This window comes from Excalfactoria chinensis, chromosome 4 (genome assembly GCF_039878825.1).
Source record: "Excalfactoria chinensis isolate bCotChi1 chromosome 4, bCotChi1.hap2, whole genome shotgun sequence".
Taxonomy (NCBI): Eukaryota; Metazoa; Chordata; class Aves; order Galliformes; family Phasianidae; genus Excalfactoria; species Excalfactoria chinensis.
Genome location: NC_092828.1, coordinates 70,906,406 through 70,926,208, shown reverse-complemented (window position 1 = coordinate 70,926,208; position 19,803 = coordinate 70,906,406). Strand labels below are relative to the sequence as shown.

General features: G+C 41.1%; 1 protein-coding gene across 7 annotated transcripts in view; it reads left to right on the top strand.

Moving 5' to 3' along the window:
* Nucleotides 1-19,803, top strand: part of TENM1 (teneurin transmembrane protein 1) — an 813,967-nt gene that overhangs the window by 769,496 nt on the left and 24,668 nt on the right. For all 7 annotated transcript variants that reach the window (XM_072336858.1, XM_072336859.1, XM_072336863.1 and 4 more), the window contains 3 exons: nt 2,237-2,391; nt 17,215-17,581; nt 19,235-19,745. In XM_072336858.1, the coding sequence (XP_072192959.1) occupies nt 2,237-2,391; nt 17,215-17,581; nt 19,235-19,745 (1,033 nt within the window). The remainder of the gene's footprint in view (nt 1-2,236; nt 2,392-17,214; nt 17,582-19,234; nt 19,746-19,803) is intronic.

The window sequence follows — 19,803 nt, the reverse complement described above, 5'->3', positions numbered from 1 at the left end:
AGCTGTGTTGTAGGTCCCGCCCACATCAGCTTTCTCACTTCAAAGCTTGAGCTATGCTGAAAAGCAAAGCAAGTCTCAGCTCATCTTTCTCCATCTGATATACCAATTGATACAGCTCCACAAGGCATTATCAAGAAGGCTAAAAACACCTCCAGCAATCATAGCTGTGTTCACACACCATCCATACCACAGCGAAGCTTTTTTTCTCCACTTCCTTCAGAAAGATCCTTGAAGAGGCTTCCAAGAAAGCTGTAAGAGTTAAGGGGCTGAATCTGAAGAGATCTTCCCACATCCAAGAAGAAATTCTAACATGATTTCCTAACAGCTTTTTCATTTTCTAATCCATTGGCATGCTTTAACTTCACCATGCAATACTGATGAGAGCAGTGCAGAGCCCAGGAAGGATCTCAGGTATGCACAGTGCCTCAGCAAAAGAAGATACCCAAGGACCCCCAGGTTCACCTGCTCTGTGGCCCCACACTGTGGTAGAAGGAGGTGAACATAACCATTTTCATTTGCACACATACAAACCACAGAGCAGGTCATGAAACCTGGGCCATCAGTCTAGCTGGTATGGGGGAAAGGCAAGTTCTTGTAACCTGCTGGTCCCTCTGTAGGGACTGGTATTGATGTTATTCCTGCTCTCTGTTAGAAAGGGCCCATTGGTGATTTATTCTGGGGCTCTGCCATTGGGTGATAGCACTGTAAAAGGCAGCCCGAAGGCCAGACCTGCTTCCAGCTGTCAGATGTATATGTACCTGGGGGCCTAGAGGGACTGTCAGCCCCATGGATCTGTGTGATGCCCATCACAACTGCCTGGTCCTGCCTCTGTCCCCCACAGTATTTCCCCACCACTCTCAGCTACCGCTGCTGAAATTTAATATCAGGAAGTAGGACTAGGAGATGGGGGGAAAGTTATTTTTTTCATTTCTTTCCTTATGTATGGAATTGCTGCGTGATATCCTAAGCTGGCAGGCAGACAAGTATTTTGTAAACTCAGAGAACGTGCAGCCTTCAGTTGTGCTAAATGCAGGGGACAAAAATCAAGAACCATACAAGGCACTGTCCAAACCATCTGTTCAAGTCCTCTGCCTTTCATTTCTGTGCAGCAGAACATAAATTCATTATTAAAATAGCTTGGCTGTGCACAGCAGCTGCTATAATTGCAAAGTTATGCAACTTTAAATGGGAAATTATGAAGTAGTTTAAAGCAAGAAATTGAGCGGGTTCAGTAGAAAAGATTTCACAAACCTAACATGAATAGAAGTGCTCTTCTAGCTATTTTCAACATTTCAGGGAAGAAAGATCTTACATACATTTCACGCTATATAAAGACATCTGACAAATATTGAACGCAGGAAGAAATGAAGAAAAACTATTATTCTGGGATAGACCAGGGTCAGGCATGGGTTGTGACACAGAGGTACCACATGCTGCTGGTGGGAGACAGCACTCTGTGCTCTAGTTTCCCCAGAGAAATACAGAAAATATGGAAATAGAGAAGACCATGAACTCTGCAATGCCCTCGTGTTTGTTTCAAGGTCCGGCTCTTCTTTGCATTGTAGAGGTGCTAGAGCTAATGCAGACCCAGCAGTGCCAACTCTTACTGGAACCACTCTTGCTATGAGACTGGTTCCAGTAGGTGGCCATGTGCTTTGGGCAATAACATGCTGCAGTACATTCAGCAGCACAGGTATTCCTTCCACCTGGTAAGCAGAGCCCATTTTGTACCATCGGTATGTATAGCCCCCATACTGCAAAAGTCATTCTTCCTTGTGCTTCCTACTTGCTCAGATGCTCCAGGAAGTCACACAGTGAGTAATACAAAAAATTGCTTCTGCATGAGAATTAAGAAAGTGGAAAATTGAAGAAAAAGCAAGTGCAAGATAAGCTTTTCGAAAAGCTGATCTTGTCCTGCTCTGTAATGAAGGCCATGAAGCTGTTGAGCATAATTTAATGTTATATAGGTGACAAGAAAAACATTTGCTTCTTTCTTCTGTTTCTTCCTTATATCTTCCTTCTTTCTCTGTGAGTCATAGGCAGTCTGATGTCTGGATAAGGTCTTTCCATATACCATTTGTGTAAGCCTCAAATAAGTAATAGGTAGAAAAAAACTGAGTCGTACTTATTTTAATCATCTGATTTTTCAGAGCCTTAGGAGGAGAGGAAATATTTCTTTAATCTGGAAAATGTCAATGCTAACACTTCTTTTTTTCCACCCTTTCCTTTCATGTAGGTATCACTATAGATAAGCATGGGTTTATTTATTTCGTTGACGGTACCATGATTCGGAAAATTGATGAGAATGGTGTGATCACAACAATAATAGGTTCCAATGGCCTCACATCAACCCAGCCATTGAGCTGCGACTCTGGAATGGACATCACTCAGGTAAACACCTGTTTTTCATTTGTTGCCACTGTTCTGCACATTATGGAGACAGGAGGATTGGTTTCTTGTACAAGGATTATATATCAGAATATGCTAGGTGAATCTGATAACTCTGAACTGCTCAGTGTGAAGTGAATCTTTCATTCACATTATTATTTCAGGGTGTATTACATAAATGTATAAGGTGTATTACATAAATGCAAAACTGCATGTTTGATTTTATCCAGGAGTTTTCATGTGAATGTGTAGAGAGTGCATAATGAATGTATACCGCTTTGAAAAGTTGCTAGCTGATTTCACATACAGCTTCCTAGGAGTTTGTGGGATGCTTAGAGTACTTTCCTTGAGTCCAGTATTCAGACTTATTTGCTTGAACTGCTAAATGGAAAGAATATATATTCTGTTGACATCTAAGTCCGTTCTAAATCATGGGAGAGCATTACAGTATGTAATTACAAAACAGCAGTACTTTAGTGAAGCTGCTGCCTTTCAGTGCATTTCTCCAAGTGCTTTTCAGTTCTTATTTCAAGAGCAGTGTAAAAGAAATTGGACTGAAGCACACTTACCGTCTCTCTAGTTTACACTGAAAAAGATATATATAGATAATCATGAAGAAACATAAATAGCATTCCTGACTAGTCAGTGAGCCACCCTTATAGATATCATAAGGAAGGGATTGGCCTTCACCAATAAATACTTGAATTAATCAGTTTCAAAATGGGGAAAAATAGTATTTGAAGAAAACTTGAGGCATTCATGTAGCTTACAAAGGGTATATAATGGACTGTGAAAGCTAATAACCAGCATCCTGTTGATTTTGCATTTCATTTTCTCCCTGCCCTTCCCTCAGTCTTTCACATTGCAAAATCACAGCTAAAATATACTGCAGAACAGTGGTAAGAGCTTATTCCTAGTTTCTGAATAGAGTTTGAATAACAGCGGTAAAAACATACGTGTAGAATATGGAGTTAATGCCTTGGGTAGTTTTTATCAGATTTCACAAGGACAGACAATGGAATATAATGCTGCCATCACAGCAGCACCTGAGGATTGTATTACTAGGGTCACAACTGAAGATAGTGTCCTTGTTCCACTTTACTTGTCACTAAGCATTTGAAAATGCAAGGCAGGGAAATGATAGATATACCTTCTTATTCTTTCTGGTTCATAGATATGTAGCTTTTCCATGTAAAGCAGAACAACACAGTCAAGTGAGTTAGCTCTGCTAAGCCCAAGCTTAAACTAGCTTAGTAGTTTTCTTAAGGACATGTTGCTTCTGGGCACCTTGACTTCTGCTCCAGCACCTCGTCTTGTAGGATAGCCAGTCCTGCAGATGATGAGCAGAAACCCACTGAAGCAACCAGTATTCTGTAGCTGGAGGCACTGACTCTCCGCTCCATTGCTGCAGACCTGCTGGCAGGAGCCATGCTTCATGGAACTTATTGCTGCCTGAAGCATGTTTGCTTGCTTCTTGGATACACATAACAAGTGCCTGGGGCATTGGTAACCAGATTAGAGATCTCGAAGGGGCAAGGAATGGAGCCAGGTGCATTGTCTGCTCCGTGTCTTCTCCTTGTGATCTATGTATAAGGCTGTACACATAATTGCTTTTTTGGTCATATAACGTACATGTGTGTATTTATGTGCAGGGTTTTGCCCATTTCCCTCATTTTGTTCAGTAACAAAATCTTTCACTAAATCTGAAATGCGATGCTTCATGTTGATGGTTTTCTATTCCTTTTAAAAAATGCAAACACCCTTTAGCAAATTACTTTCAACAGGGGGTCTGGCAAATGTGGAGATAAAATGGTTTTGTTTTTAACATGAAAATGAAATTGAGAAGGTAAACTTTTCAGGTTCAAATCAAATATACCAAAGATGTAAATAGCTCTGTCCCCTAAAATCTGGCTGGCTGCTTGCTGGAAACAGATTGAGTTTACCTTACTCTGCAATACAGGCCCAATGCCATGGAGAAAAAAACTTATGCAAAATCATAGATTAGAAGATGTACATCATAAAGCAAGTTCTTCGTATTGCTCTTGGGGCATGGACATTCAGCTGGGATAGTGCCTTCTTTCCATAGAAGCAGAAAAGCACTTCTTTCTCCATGAACAAGCCTTATGCTTCTATTTCACAGCACCTACAGGTATCTATTGCAATGGATTTCTAGAAAGTATGCAAAGGCTTCAGCACTGTGGGAAATCAGTGTACTTTCTTATCACAGACAGTGAGACGATCTTCAGATAAATTGAGAATGCACGTCAGTAGATATTCAAAACAACAAAATAAATGGCGGCATATTAAATCATCCCTAAAAAGGCAGCCAAAGTAAGCTTTAGTATAGTATTACTTGCTGTATAATTCTCTGTCACTGGTAGGTGAGCTAGCATTGATAGCAATCTGCAGTATAGATGTACATGTTGCTTAAGGAAGTGTTGCTTGTTCAGAACATTTCTCTTGTGGGTTCGTAGGTGATTCTTCTTATTGAAGTTTTTAGCACAATACAGAATTTTGAGTATTTGCACATATTTTGTAAAGCATAGACACTAAATGAATACCCCAGAATGCATGTTCTGAAATGTAGCTCTTAGCAAATTTGCTTGATAGGATTTTTATTTCTTTTTTCAAAATCGTTGCTGATAACCAGAAAACTGAGAAATAATCACATCCCATTGAAGTCAATCATGTTAATCTGAAATTATATCAAAGAAAATAAGGAATATTGTCACTTATTTAAAAAAAAAAAATGTGTCCTTGCAAGAACACTGAGTTTATTCCAGCTTGGCATCAACAGTAATAAAAAATGAATTTGGCCATCTCCAGTTAGATAGTTTTTTGGCTAAATTACAAGTGGCGTTTACATCAAGAGAGTGTGAGTTGCTCACAAATTGTGTGTTTAGAGGGACTTACGAAATAGGCAAATAAAATCAATTCTCAAAGCTAAATTTGCTCTGACAATGAAATCAACAACTTGCTCAAAATCAATATATCTTGATTTACTGAAATACTAAAATGTACTCTTGAAGTAAACACATAGAATAACTGCCTGTTGTGAAAACTACTATAAATGACAAGCTTTCACTTTAAGGCATTCACTTTAATATATGAGTTGATTATGAAAGTGTTTAATCATTTATTCCAATATCAGGTTTGACAGAAACACATCTTTCTAATCACTCTGTGTTTGTTATTCAGTGCTTTCTCATTCTTAAGAGAGAATTTTGTATTCATAACAGATAGGGATGGGGGTAAGGACAGCTGTGGTTGAAAAGATTATGTGTTGTGGCAAATAAACTACCCAGCTTTGACTAATTGCTTTGATCTCATACTTCACTCTGAGGGTGTTAATCTGAATTTAGAAGGAACAGGACATTAGGTTGAGGTATTTATGTGGAATTCTGGTCTCCTCAGTACTGTTTCTGCATGTACAAAGCTAGCTTGAGTGACTTCTCAGCACAGTGCAAGTTCATTTCTTAATGAGAAGCCCATCTAAAGAAAACTGCACATCATAACCACATCTTTGAACATGCTTTACACATGTATATGTACTCAGCGCTCACCATGGATGCCAGAATTTTGGTAGACATCTACATTAAGGTCAGCTGTCTGGTATCTTCCTTTGTGTAGAGCTAGTCATCCTTTCTGTAAATGCTGACCCCAAAGCTCTGAGTATTGCCACATGAACAAGGCCTAAACTTCTAAGGTAAAACATTTTTCAAGAATATCGGAAAGAACTGCTCGCATTCCCTCAGTCTTTGAGTGTAACTATTCACCTCACTAATATACAGCAAATCAGAATCTTTGGCTGATTTCCACCAAATTTGCAGAGGAAAATTGCCTTCCTGGCAATTAAATTCCTACAAGTCCCATACAAAATATTAATCCAGTTACGGGAGAAAGACCTAAAGTGCCCTTTCAAAAGGAAATATTGCAGCACAGGCTTTCTTTTATTAAACTCTAGAGAATCCACTCAGGATCTAATAAATGCCCCATTCACAGGAAGAGCTTCGTTTGGTGCTTGGATTTTATTAAACTCCCAAGTCAGTCAGCCATGAGACACAAGTCCTTAGGAAACTGGACTTCATTAGATCCAGCGTTCCTAGAAGTTATATTGACATGGTGGGAGGTTTTGTGTCAAAGGAAACATATTTCAGCTCAGGTTGAGCAATAAGCTTCCTTTCTCTTCTGCCTCCATTGCTTTGGTGAGAGCTGAGGAGGGAATTAGCCAGTATTTCTACCATCTTGCAATTTCCTCCCCTATCTTTCCTCCCGTGAGAAATATGTGGGCTGAATTTCCACCACTCTGATCCTCGAATCATTTATATTTTTGCAGTTAGTGTTTGGGAACAGCATAAACCAATCTTGAGCACATTCCCTGTGAATGAAGAGACTAAACGTTTGCAAGGAAACAGAAAATGAATCCCAAGAGCTTTCTCTTAGCCTGAAACCATGGCCTTGTTCTCAAGCTGATGTCAGTCCCAGCAGGCATGAGTCTGTGCCAAAGCAATAGCTCTGGCCTGATTGATGGTGTTAATAACTGTCACTGCTGCGTTGCAAAATGAAAGGTCTGGTTTGAAGACTTTTTCTTGACATTTGCACTTCATCAGCTTTTGTTCAGCAGTTCTCTGTGTGAGGGAACCATCTATATTGTGTTGCTTCGCATAAACTTCAGTGACACTGCAAAATGTTTTGCTCCCTCATAAAAATGTGTCAGTGTTACTTATGTAGGCAATTTGCTTGCATGGGTCAAATTAAAAGGCACATCTCTAGAACGAGGTTTAAAGGGGAGTGACTAGACAGGGACCTGCACGTGGCACAAGTGCCACATCCTAGGCAGCCTACCTTGAACAACTGACATGGAGGAGAGAGAAGAGAGCAGTAATTCTGCTGAAGACCCACATTAAACAGTGAAGAATGCTGAAAAGCAGGGATAAAGATGAGCAAAATCACTTTGAAATGTAGTTTATTTCTCAAAAATGCAAACGCTGACATTGCTCCCACAGTCACACATGCTGCAGGCATTCCCCACCAGCATCTGCACAGGCACAGTACGCTTCAGTGGCATTGTGGATGCCTTTTGAACAGAACAAAAAGCTCCCAGGACACAGTGACCTCAGCTGAGTGCAACGATGAGGGGCTGCTCATCAGAGCAAGCAGCATGAACAGGACTTTCCCTGAGTGCATTGGAAGCAGGAAAGGAAAATACAGAGACAAAACCATGATCTGATGAGCAAGTGAGAAGCAGAGGGAGCGAGCTGCCAGCATGAAAACCAAATGGATTCCAGGCTGAATGCTTTCAAGCCAGGTTGAGAGTAGGACAGCACAAACCAACTACAGGATTACAAAGAGCCCATTAATTAATTAGTATTGCAGGCTGGAGGAAGACACACGTTCCTGTAGGTGTTTATAAACATGACAGTATAAACTGCATTCTTTTATAAGCAGAAAGTTCAGAATGCCCTCTTGTTGCCTTATTTTAGCTGCAGGTACTTAATACTGTTATCTGTTAAAGAGCAACATGCCATCAAAAAGCAATGGCTTGGCTCTCCCTATAGCAAAAATATTCCTGCTCTTGATCTGCTTTTAGTCCTCTTCCTCTGTGAGGCTTTTGATACGTTCTTCTAGTTAAGTGTAATTTATGCACCTAAAATATACAAATCCTCTTTGCTGTCTATTTGGAGCTTTGCAGAAGCGCGTATTATATGTATACTTGAAATTACTGAACTGAAAGACCACAAAATGATGATTTGCAGGATCTTTAATTCTTATTTGTGGTCTTCCTTTACAGGGGATGTTCGAAACTTTTTTTGTTTAGTCATTTTTTCCTATTTTTTGATCTATGAAGTAGTCCAGAAAAGCTGATAGTAGACCAGAAAAGCCCTCCCTCAAATAATTAGTCCCTGAAACCAGAAACCTATACAAAATAATTACGGTCATTGTCGCGTTTGCAAGAAAAAGACTTTGCTAGTATCCATACTTTGAAGCAAAACCAAGCTGAAAGCCTCTCTTAAAAGGAATCTTCAGGTAGAAGATAAAATGATATTTTCCTGGAGGTAGAGAAGAGGGTAAGTGGCCTCTTTTTAACAGGGGCTGAGAGAAAGGAGGCTCATAGGATTAGGACCTCAGGTGGAAAAGAGTCTGTGAGAGCTCATGAATCAAACTTGTAGGTGTATAATGTGATTTTTAGAATATCAAACAGAGGGCAGGATGGTTTCATCACATCTATTTTATATTCTAATCAAATTATTCTATCGCTGAATTTGAAATATTAGTCATAGAAGTGAGATTCCGTGTGGTGAAGAAACACTCCAATTTCTTCCATAAAGTCCCAAGTGCTCTTTTTCTATTGGTCATCTGCAAAACAGCAATCTATTTCAATTACCTGCCATAAATAATGCATTACTACTGAGTAAAAATACTATGTTCATTTTAATCAGCTTTCAGCACTTGCAGCCTTTTTGTTGGCTATCAAGGCAGGAGGCACAGGACGCTTCATGTGACCCATGACAAGAGGAGTCATGGCAGAGTGTTTTCATGGCTTTCACCCTACTTTTTGCTAGAGACAGATTTAATTTTCCTATTCTAATGAGAGAATGGAGGAAGTAACTAAAGTCTGCAAGATGTGGGTGCTGGCATGAAGGTAGCACTTGAGGACCATGTTGGTGCTTTCAGGTTCTGGCGGGGCTGGTCAGTGCTGAGGACCTCCTGTTGCACTTTCTCAAGCTACTGTCATCACTGGTTGCCATGTGTTTTAGTCCTTATGCACAAGTCATCTTTGATTATATCCCTTGTTTAAAGATGGCTTCAGTGCGATAAAATATGGTGATATTTATGGCAGGGGTGCCTGCAGTGCTGAACTGCGCTGCTGTAAATTTGTAGCACAGCTTTGCTGGGTTGGTGAGAGCCTGCAGTGCGTTGAGATATATTGATGACTGTATCTGACTTTTTCATCTGTTAAGGAGACATAGTGAACAAAATGTATGCACGAAGAATAAATTTATACTTACTGTATACTATAAATGCATATGTAAATATTTCTATTTACAAGAATGCATATATGGTTCTTTTATATCCTGCAGAGGATAGTTCAGATAGTGAAAGGCAGTTCTTTGTCAACCTGAGGTTTCCTGGAGGAGATGTGAGTGTTGATGGGAGCATTTGGAAGCAAGCCAAGTAGGCAGTGTCCCTCCTTTATTTTAATCCAGTTGTTTATCTGCACCCACTGATAATAAGGACCACATATGATTAAAGAAATAAGTGCTTGGATGGAGTTGGTTACTGCTTCCACCATTTCTTAGGATTGTCAGGGCCAGTAATGTGTGTGTGTTGTACTCGTCCTCTAACCAGCCTACCCAATACAATCTGTGGAGTCAAAAGCACAAAATTGGTGTGTTAGAAAGTGAGTTGCTTCAGTTGTATTTGTCTTTACTAGCTCTATTCCAAGTATTTCAGGTTGCCTAGCATATTCTGCTTTGAGCATCTGGAAACATTGCACAGCACTAGGGTGAAGGAATCTGGAGATTCCATATAGGAGAGCATGGAGGGCAGCGGTCACCAGAGGTGACGATGCGCTTCCTGCAGTGATGTATCACACCCTACTGTCAGTGAGGGCTAGTCTTTGAGCTCTTGGCCTTTCCATAGCAGATCAGAAGAAAGCATACAGAAATTAAAGGAATAATACCAGCGTGTAAATGGCGGGGGGGTTGGAGGGGGTGGGGACAAGGAATGGGTATTCAGTTTTATTGTCAGGTCATTGAAATTTTCTATGGTGGCAGACTGTTGCATTTGAAACTATAAAAAGCAAATGTGGGAATGGTTGTATGACTGATAGCATTGCACCATGATAACCACTGGGAGGAAGCTCAGAAAAGCCAGCACGGCGATCCTTCTGGCGTGCAAATTGCTCCAGGTGCTAAGAAGAAGCTGGAAGTCTGTATATTGTGTCAAAACAACACTGGAATAATAACTGCTTACAAAGGGCAGGGCTTTGAAGCATGTCAGCATGAGGGAGCTCTAGAGACTGTTGTTCCATTTCTGTCTCGTACTTCTTGGGTCTCACTGCTAGTTAGAAGCAAGGACTGGAAAGGTTTTAGCACCAGGAATTGTTGCTTTGGAGGAATTAGTGATATCTCTGGTATTACTGCTAGAACTGAGTTATCCTTACAGGGTACTGAAGTCAAATGAAAGCAAGCTGTGGCAGCTACAAGAGTAATGTGGCAGGATCTGCAGCCAGGGGATGGCAGCGAGGAGTGCATGATTTCCCCTTGATATTGGTTTTGCTTTGGCATCTTTTTGACCATTGTTTCTCATGAGCAAAAAATGAGAATAAACACTGTTTCAGTGCAGGAAAAAAAATGCAAATGTCAAGGCACAAATTGGTTGTACCCATTTGTAGCCTGCCATACAGAGGTTATGTTTATAGCTCTGCATTATTAAGTTTGGTACATAGAGAGACACGAACAGAATGATAGAGAGCACCATTTTCTGCAGTATGTTACTCTGACAGTAACACTCACATTTACAAACAAATTAGCTAAAAATGTCTGAAGGACATTCGTCTTTTACAAACTGGGCCTCATCTCCTGCTGATAGATTCCTTTGGGATGGGTATGGCATGCAAAATGATACACTGCCTTGGAGGATAAATTTATGAAGTTTAGCAATGTAGGTCACATTGCAGGAAAATCATAAATGTCTGAACATCACTCAATAGCCATTCAATAAACTGCTCAAAGCTAAATGGAAAACTGAACAGCATGTAGATGTCTCTGGTGAAAACTGGAGAAAGTCATGATATGATGTAAAACCCTCCAGGTCTTCCATCCATATGTATTTCTTTCTTCTATTATACTTACCAGTTCAGTTAGATTTCTATGTCTGTGTCAATGGAAACAGTAAAGCCAATGTCTTTGGTGGTTAGTGTGGACTATAATAAGAGCACTGAACTGTTCACAAAAGATACATCAAAAATAGAGCAAATAGGAACAGGTCAGTGGTTGAAACTTGGTGTAAGCAGCCTAATCCTAAACCAGAAGGGTTTCTAAGAGGAGTCAAGATTGAGTTGGATTCAAATTCATGATTTATTTTCAGACATTTTAAGTGAAGAGTCTCAGATTCCTCCTCTTAGAGACACTGGACTGCTTGAAATACTCTGTAATTCCTTCTGGGTGTTTAATGAAGTATTTTCTTCCTAACTTGTATAAACCATGGATACTATGTTTAAACAGACTTAAATGGCTTAGGAATCTAAGTCCCATTGATTTTCATAGTCAATGGGCTTATGTATTTCTAGGTAATATTCTGTTATTAAGTAAAGACAGTGTGAAACCTGTCCCCGTAGAAATCAACTTTCCTATTGATTGAGGCAACCCAAGATTCCTCATGCAGTCTTTGAAGTTTTCAAGTAGGGGAAAAAAATAATAATAATTAAAATAATAATAATAATAATAAAATTATGGAACCAGAAGAGAGCTAGTAAGAAAGAGAACAGTGGAGCTTACAGCAAGCAAAGTGGAGAGGAGTGCGAGCCTTCCTTCTGTGCTCCTCTGCTGGGCCCTCACCCACTGGAAATTACTGAGGGTAGGGGCAGGCTGAGGGAATCATGCATGAACCGTGATCCCAGGGAATCAGGGCATCAGAGCTCCGAGCTGCCTCTGTGAATGTGCCACAGCTGTTTGCCTAGCCTAGAGCAGCAAACAATGGTCGTTAGGCTGCGAAACTCATTTATTTGGATTTTGCACTGGGGAACGATGAATGCATAGAGAGCAACATTTGTGAAGTTTAGAGTGGGGACCGCTACAGCTGAACTGCATAATACTGAATTTTGTAGTAGGCAGCATCAGGAGCATGGGAAACAAAGGCTGGTTCCGTGTGGGAGGAAGCTGTAATCCCACCGTGCCAAGTGCTCCCTGTGTCAGGCTGTGTGAGCAGAGTTCTGTCTCTGTGCCATTAAGGAAGGAGATATGCTACCGAGGGGAGCTGACAGTGTCAGTGTCGACAAAAGAGAGAGCCTAGAAGTGAGAGCAAACTGACAGAAAAATGATGAAAAAAATATCAGTGCTTGTCAACTGTGAGAAAATAGAGATGAATGTATATAGTGAGACATCATGTAGAAAGTACAGGGAAACAGAACCAGGCTTCTCCAGCCTTGTGAGCTGCGTGTTCACTTCTAGAGCCCCACCTGAGCAAGTCCTTTCTGTGAGCCTTTGTACACAGGGGCGGAGGAGAAAGAAGGGGTTCAGGAGGAAGAGGAAAATACTGTTCCATATAGCAGTGGGGTGCGTACAGGACTGTGCTGGAAGCAACAGCTGAAGCGAGTGTAGAGAGAAGGAAGTAAGAGAACGAGGTTAGCAGCAAAAGAGAAATATGGAGGAGGCTGTGATCAGGTCTGCTAATGCATATCATAGAGCAAAATAAAGACAAAGCTATCATAAACAGAAATGCTTGAGGCTGAGCAGTACCGATAGGAAGTAATCCATCAGTCAAAGCTATTAGAAACAATTGGCATGAATTTTATGCTACTACACGAAATTAAATCAAAACATACAAGCAACGCATGGCAGGAAATCAAAGTGATGGTGATGACTTTCTATGGATTTATGCAGCTTCTTTTAACCCACGATAAATGAAACTTACCCGAGTGAAATTTACCCTAGCGCCTCAAACGGTTAAGCTCTTGAAATCTGCATCTGTGGATAAGGATACGTTTTTCCCTCAGTACTTTTCTTGCTTTGATATGAACAGTAAAACGTGTTTGATCTGATTTCTGTAAAGTAACACCAAAAAGGCCATGGCTGTAAAATATTGTGCAAAATGTGCAGAGTGCTTTGGTCATGTGGTCAAAGCCAAAAGCAGAACAGTACTCTTCACTGACACTGAAGTGTGTGTCCGTGGGTGTCTGTGCATGTTTAAGAGGTGTATGGTTGAATGCTCTGGCATGAGCGCCACTTTGCAAAAAACTCACTATATTTACTTAGTTGCAATGTTCTGTTGCACAAAAGATACTTAGTTTTCACAACCAGATAGATAGGGCGGCAGGTCGTTATAAAGGCACACACATATTGTTGCAAGAAAGAAAATATATCAATCTTTCAAGCCTGAGTGCTATTTAACTCCATAAATGCAGATCTCCCCATGAAAATGAATTTAAGTTCAAACCATCTCAGTGCATTTTGTGTTTTCCAGAACACTTGACATGAAAAAAACCTGTTAGAAAGCCAGGCCAGTGGGTTTTAATTTTGCACTTCTCAAACGAGACATTGATTATTACCTATAGCTGGAGCCTTATGTTGACAGTTAAATGCTGGATTCCTGGAGAAGTTGACATGCTAATACTTACATGCAAAAGGTCTCATTGCTCAAGGGTTCACTTGTTTCCACAGTGATTTCCACTGCATATGCTCAGTCTCCAGTGAACCAAATCTAGATTGTCACCTGGAAATTTCAATGTGTGAAGTAAAGTATTGACTGCCGTTGAACAAATCTTATCTTTTTGCTTATAATAGGATAATCTGCAAAGCTGTTTCTGTGCACTGCTTAAAAATAAGAACCTATCAAGTTTAAGCAAACACTCTTGGCAGTTGGCTCAGTTCTTAATTATAAGAAAAATACACATCTATAGGAGAGGACATCTCTGCAGATGAAGTGCTGCTTCAGATTAAAAAGTATATTAACTGACTTAATATTCTAACCCTAACTGAGTTTTTGTCTGGAAAAACTTTTTAATAGGCACAGTCATATCAGATGAGAATTGAAATGCTTCTCTGTAATATGTTTATTGGCTTTGAACGCAGCACAACTGATGGTTTGGTCACAGAAGCCTGCCAGAGGGCAGCTTGCTTTCAAAGAAAAGAAACAACCGGTGACTTTTCAAGGTAACAGTGAACCTGAGGGTGCACTTACACTTCAGCTTAAGCTGATTGTGGTGATTAGTTTTCAGCCAGACACGATTCCTGAACCCACACACCACAGGAGCAGGGAAAGCTCAGCACTGCTGTGGGGACTGCAGGAGCAGAAGAGGGCTGAGCAGCAACCCCAGCTGACAATCTTTTAATGCCATGAAGCCACATCCTGTCTTTCTAAATCTGAAATTCTTCTTTGGATTCAGAACTTCTGCATTTTGCATTTGTTTGTACATTTGATTGTTTTTAATTGGCCTACATGACCTTTTTTTCCCCTCCAGCAGCAAGTGGCAGCTGTTTTTTTGCTGCAGTCTCCCGACAGGTACATGCTAGCTTTAATGTTTTGCCTGGAATTAGACCATTAGTACATCCACAACTGCTTTAAACCCAGGAATGAGTGCAGTCATCCTTCTGCGAGCTTTGCAGAGAGCTAGGTGGCAGGTCAGGTTTAGTAGCCAGAACTGTTTAGATGTCCTCAATTTAAATTTGAGCTATTTTTACCATAATGCAGCTAGATTTGCAGAAGCAATCAGTATGAAAGCAGTGCGCTTGCAGATAATGGCAGCTGTTAAGATCCAGCTTCTTAGGTTTTAGGCACCTTGCTGCAAGTGAAATGGACATTTCCATAAAGCTTATTCTACCTCAATAAACAAAACCAGCCTCAAATCAACCAGAGAAAAAGTTGTTTTGGTCCAGATCAGCCGCTGTTTATCTGCAAGACACCAGACGTACCTTCACAGTGGGAGGAATTCAATTTATTCACTGAGGCAAAGACAATGTGGCTGGTCTGCAAAGGCAAACCAGGTATTAAGATATGGCAGGTGCTATGCGTAGTTGTTATGGCAAAAGTAGGGAGTTTCAACCCAAAGTTTTTCCCACTAATAATCTAGTTACAGTTAATCACAGATTATTTTTACAGCAGAGTGATCTGTGAAGGGGGCACTAAGGTTTCTGCCGTCACAAATAATCCATTTGGTTTGACAGAGCAATCAAATGTTCTGCATTGAAAGCACACTGCAGAAATGTTTCTTCCTGAGTTTTCCACAGACAGCCTTTGTAGAGGTTTGCGTGCACCTGAAGTTTTGTTCAGGTTCCATCGACCTCTCAGCTGAAGCAAGGAAGGTGTGTGTTAGCAGCTCAGCATGCAGCAGCCCGTATGTGTTGGGTGGGACACACAATTCAGCACCTTTATGGGAGGAATCTGTTTCCAACTATCTCACCACAGTTATTGTCATTTGGAGTGAGTCTGCCACTTGGTTCAGAACGGATCTTGAACCCAACAGCATTAGTTTTAATGTCAGTTATTATGTTGTCTAGTAAAATGGACTGGGCATGAGGAGGAGTTCGATTACTCTGTGAGCCTTCATAATGGTGTGGTGCACCGCATAACCACGTAGGGCGAGACACAGGAGCCGCAGTGCCCTAGCTTTATTAAAACATCAATTATCAAACCAGAAATGTGCTTCTGGAAATGAGATTATCTGGAAGTACCAATGCTTGCAAAAGGCTGTAGCTGGCCTTCAGCCTGGTGCCTGAGCTGACCCTGGGTGAGCAGGTGGCCTGTGATGGCCACACGCTCCACCATATGTTATTCTGCAGTGCTGAGCATTGTATTATCATCTGCGGGCTCTGCATTCATAGATCTTTTAATTAGCGCAGTGGAAAAAAAGAACAAAAACAGTACATGAAACAGTGGAAGCTTCTGTGGAAGCTGCCTATAAAACCATTGCATTTTAGTTTGGCATTTATTCTCATCTGATGACTGAAATATTTAGTCCATAGAAATTCCACTCAGATAAAAGCAGCCGTCTCTTCACAATGGATAACAAGCAAAGCATCTTGTGATAAAAACAGTCTGTCTTGCAATCTCTGCAAATCAGTTGTTCTGTGACCTTTCCATAGACAAGCTGCAAACTAAATCCTCCACCAGCCTTTAAATGGGGAGAAGCACCGTTCTCCTCAGCTGCTCATTCCCAGACCAGAACTGTTGCACTGCCTTCAGAGCATTCTCTGTAGGAGGAATTTGGAGCTCTTGCAAGAACACACTGTGGTCAGCAGCCTCCATACCAGCTGTCTTTGCAGGGTGACAGGCTGCCCCACCTCCAGCTGGGAACATGTTGAATTCCTCCAGGTCCTGATGCAATAGGCGTCAAGTCAGCAATGTCATTCTTCTAGCATCTTCTCCTGTGCTGTTCGGAAACTCTGTTCGAATGATACCTTGAACTTCATGGAGAAAGGCAAAAAACTCACCTTAACTATGACAAATATACTTACTCCATGACAGAAATACTGAATTCACAAACTAATATCATTATAAGTAATAATGGCTGAGTTACTGTATCATGTGAAGTCTGATATATCAGTGCATTATTACATTACAAAGAATTTATGAGCTTATATATTTTATGGCACATAAGTCTTATTAACATTTCTGGCTTAGTAAATAAATTGTGGCATTGTGTTTTGTTCTTCTACCGTGTCATTTTCCTTTTGTGCTAATGGTCAATTAAAGTGTAAGGACATTGACAACCTCTAACTTTCCCATTCTGCCAGTGCTGAGCGCAACCTTGAAACTATTACATTCAGACCTGGAGAATTTTCTGGCTGATGTTGCATGAATGTACAGGTATTATAATAAAGTTCTGCCCTTAATGGACTTGTGCAAATGCCTTTCAGGGGTTGCTAAATTACTTTTGAAATCAAATCTGGTTCCACGTTGGTGCTGGATCTCTCAAAAAGGGTATGCTTGTAGAAACGTATTCTGACAAACACAATTGAAGGCACATACTAGCACAGCAGCAGTGTGTTCTCACAGCAGCAGTGTGTTCTCACATGGTTCTCAGAGATGGTTGAACAACGCTGCTTTGTGTCTTAATTGTTCTTTTTTCTGTTTTTTGAACCTGCCCCCGGTTCTGTTTCACAGGTGCGGTTAGAGTGGCCAACAGACCTGACGGTGAACCCACTGGACAACTCGCTGTACGTCCTGGACAACAACATTGTCCTGCAGATCTCTGAGAGCAGACGTGTGCGCATCATCGCAGGACGCCCCATTCACTGCCAGGTGCCCGGCATCGATCACTTCCTTGTCAGCAAGGTGGCCATCCACTCCACCCTGGAGTCAGCCCGAGCCATCGCTGTATCCCACAGTGGGATACTCTACATTGCTGAGACTGATGAAAGGAAGATCAACCGGATACAACAGGTCACAACCAACGGTGAGATCTCCATAATTGCTGGAGCCCCATCAGATTGTGACTGCAAGATCGATCCTAATTGTGACTGTTTCTCAGGTAAGACAACACTATCCTGTGTTTTCTTGTTGCTGCACTGTCAAGACCCTCTGGCACAGCCACAGGTCAGCAAAGTGACAGGGGTAACAGGCTGGTTCAACTTCCTAGGAAAGCAAAAAGCCTTATCGGCAGCTCCGCATGGATTTGTTTAATCCATTGGGTTCAGAGGCATGAGTCTTCCAGCTGGCACTGAAAGAACAGAGTGGGTGCAGATGGAGTGGGCACAGATTATCCTGTTTTGATACAGAGTTTGCACATCATTCAAAATGAGTTCTAAGTATGGGTTTTTGTGTCAGCTTTACTCATGCTGAAGATGTTAGCAGCTCCAGTGCAGATTGCACCTTAGTGTTCTTGGATGTTGAAGCCCTTTTTGCCAAGGAGAGTATCAAAATGTTCCACATCTGTGAAAAATGCTATCTCACGCCTCCTTATTGTGCCTTTTTTTTTCACATAAACCTATTTCATGATGGAACCAAAGAGAACGTTCCCTTACACAGAGGAAGGCAGTATACTGTCATCTTGTCACCTCCAAGAACCACTTTGTTCAGCTCTGTAATGCTATCGTAACTCATAAGCCGCCCATTTCGAGTAAAAGGTTAATGACTGACAAGAAAACATAAAGTATGTCAAGAATGGAGAGAAAAAAAATGCAAATGGTCTTTCAGAGGAGCTGAGTTCCTGACCCATCCTAGATAATCAAAATCTCATGAGCTTTGCCACATGCTGCCAGCTTCAGGTATGGCACTGTCGTACAGGTGCTGAACAACATCCTGCCCAGGGTTCTGATTGAGGTAATCTGCCCTCAGCACTCACTCAAAAAAGTACTGTGGCAAATCTAATGATTGTGCAAGTGCTGGGCTGGTGAAAGGCAGGTGCAGGTTGGCAGAGAGCAACTCATTTGTCTGTTTCCAAGGCAGCAAAGGATATGCTCAAATCTCCATCGAATTGTATTTCTGAGTCGGGAGAAAGAGAGCAATAGTAACAGTAATGTGGCGCTCTCTAAAAGTGAGGCTTAATATGCTGCCTTTCTGGTTACACAAAATCCTGTTCATCTGAATTCATTTTGATACTCAGGTATACAGCCCATGGTCATGAAAACATCCTCTTTAAACCTTAAAATAAATAGAATTTATAAGTACTAAGTAAAATTACAATTGATATAGGAGGGGGTATATCTTCAAGGCCTTTTTTTGGCTATTAATCTCATTTATTTTCCTATAATGTTGAGATTTTTGTAAGTACTATCCAATCTTTGCTTCACTTAATTACTTTGAATTACTGATTTTTATGTGCTCTTCATTTTATTTATACCACAGTTCTACTTGGACCACATATCAGCATACCAGAAGCAGGAAATGAAACTTCACCTGTCATTAACATTTTTTCTTTCACATTTTGCTATATGATACTTCCCTGAGCATCAGGGCTTTGGAGTTAGTAAAAATGGTGTAAATTGGATAATTTGTTTTCTAGTTTGTCTTTACTGAGACTGATCTAGCATTGCACTAACTTCAGATAATGGAAGTTTAATGAATCGTAAGCAGATACACTCTAATTGACATATAAACGCTGAGAAGAAGCAGTATGCCAGGCTTTGAGGTTCATCTTAAATGCAGACAATACAGATTACTAAAATTACCATTTATCTCCCAGGTGATGGTGGATATGCCAAAGATGCGAAGCTGAAAGCACCTTCTTCCCTAGCAGTCTCTCCTGATGACACACTGTATGTAGCAGACCTTGGTAACGTTCGCATCCGCGCCGTCAGCCGAAACAAGGCTCACCTCAGTGACACGAATATGTATGAGATTGCATCACCAGCAGACCAAGAACTCTATCAGTTCACCATCAATGGCACCCACCTGCACACCCTGAACCTCATCACGAGAGACTATATTTACAACTTCACCTACAGCGGGGAAGGGGATGTTGCCACAATTACCAGCAGCAATGGGAATTCAGTGCACATCCGCAGAGACACGAGCGGCTTGCCCCTGTGGGTCGTGGTGCCGGGCGGCCAGGTATACTGGCTGACAATAAGCAGCAATGGTGTTCTGAAAAGGGTTTATGCCCAAGGCTACAACCTGGCTCTAATGACATATCCTGGAAACACAGGACTTCTAGCAACCAAAAGTGACGAAAATGGATGGACGACTGTGTATGAGTAAGTCCATGGCATTGAATTTCTGACATAAGGAGCCTGTTTTAAACAAATGACAATT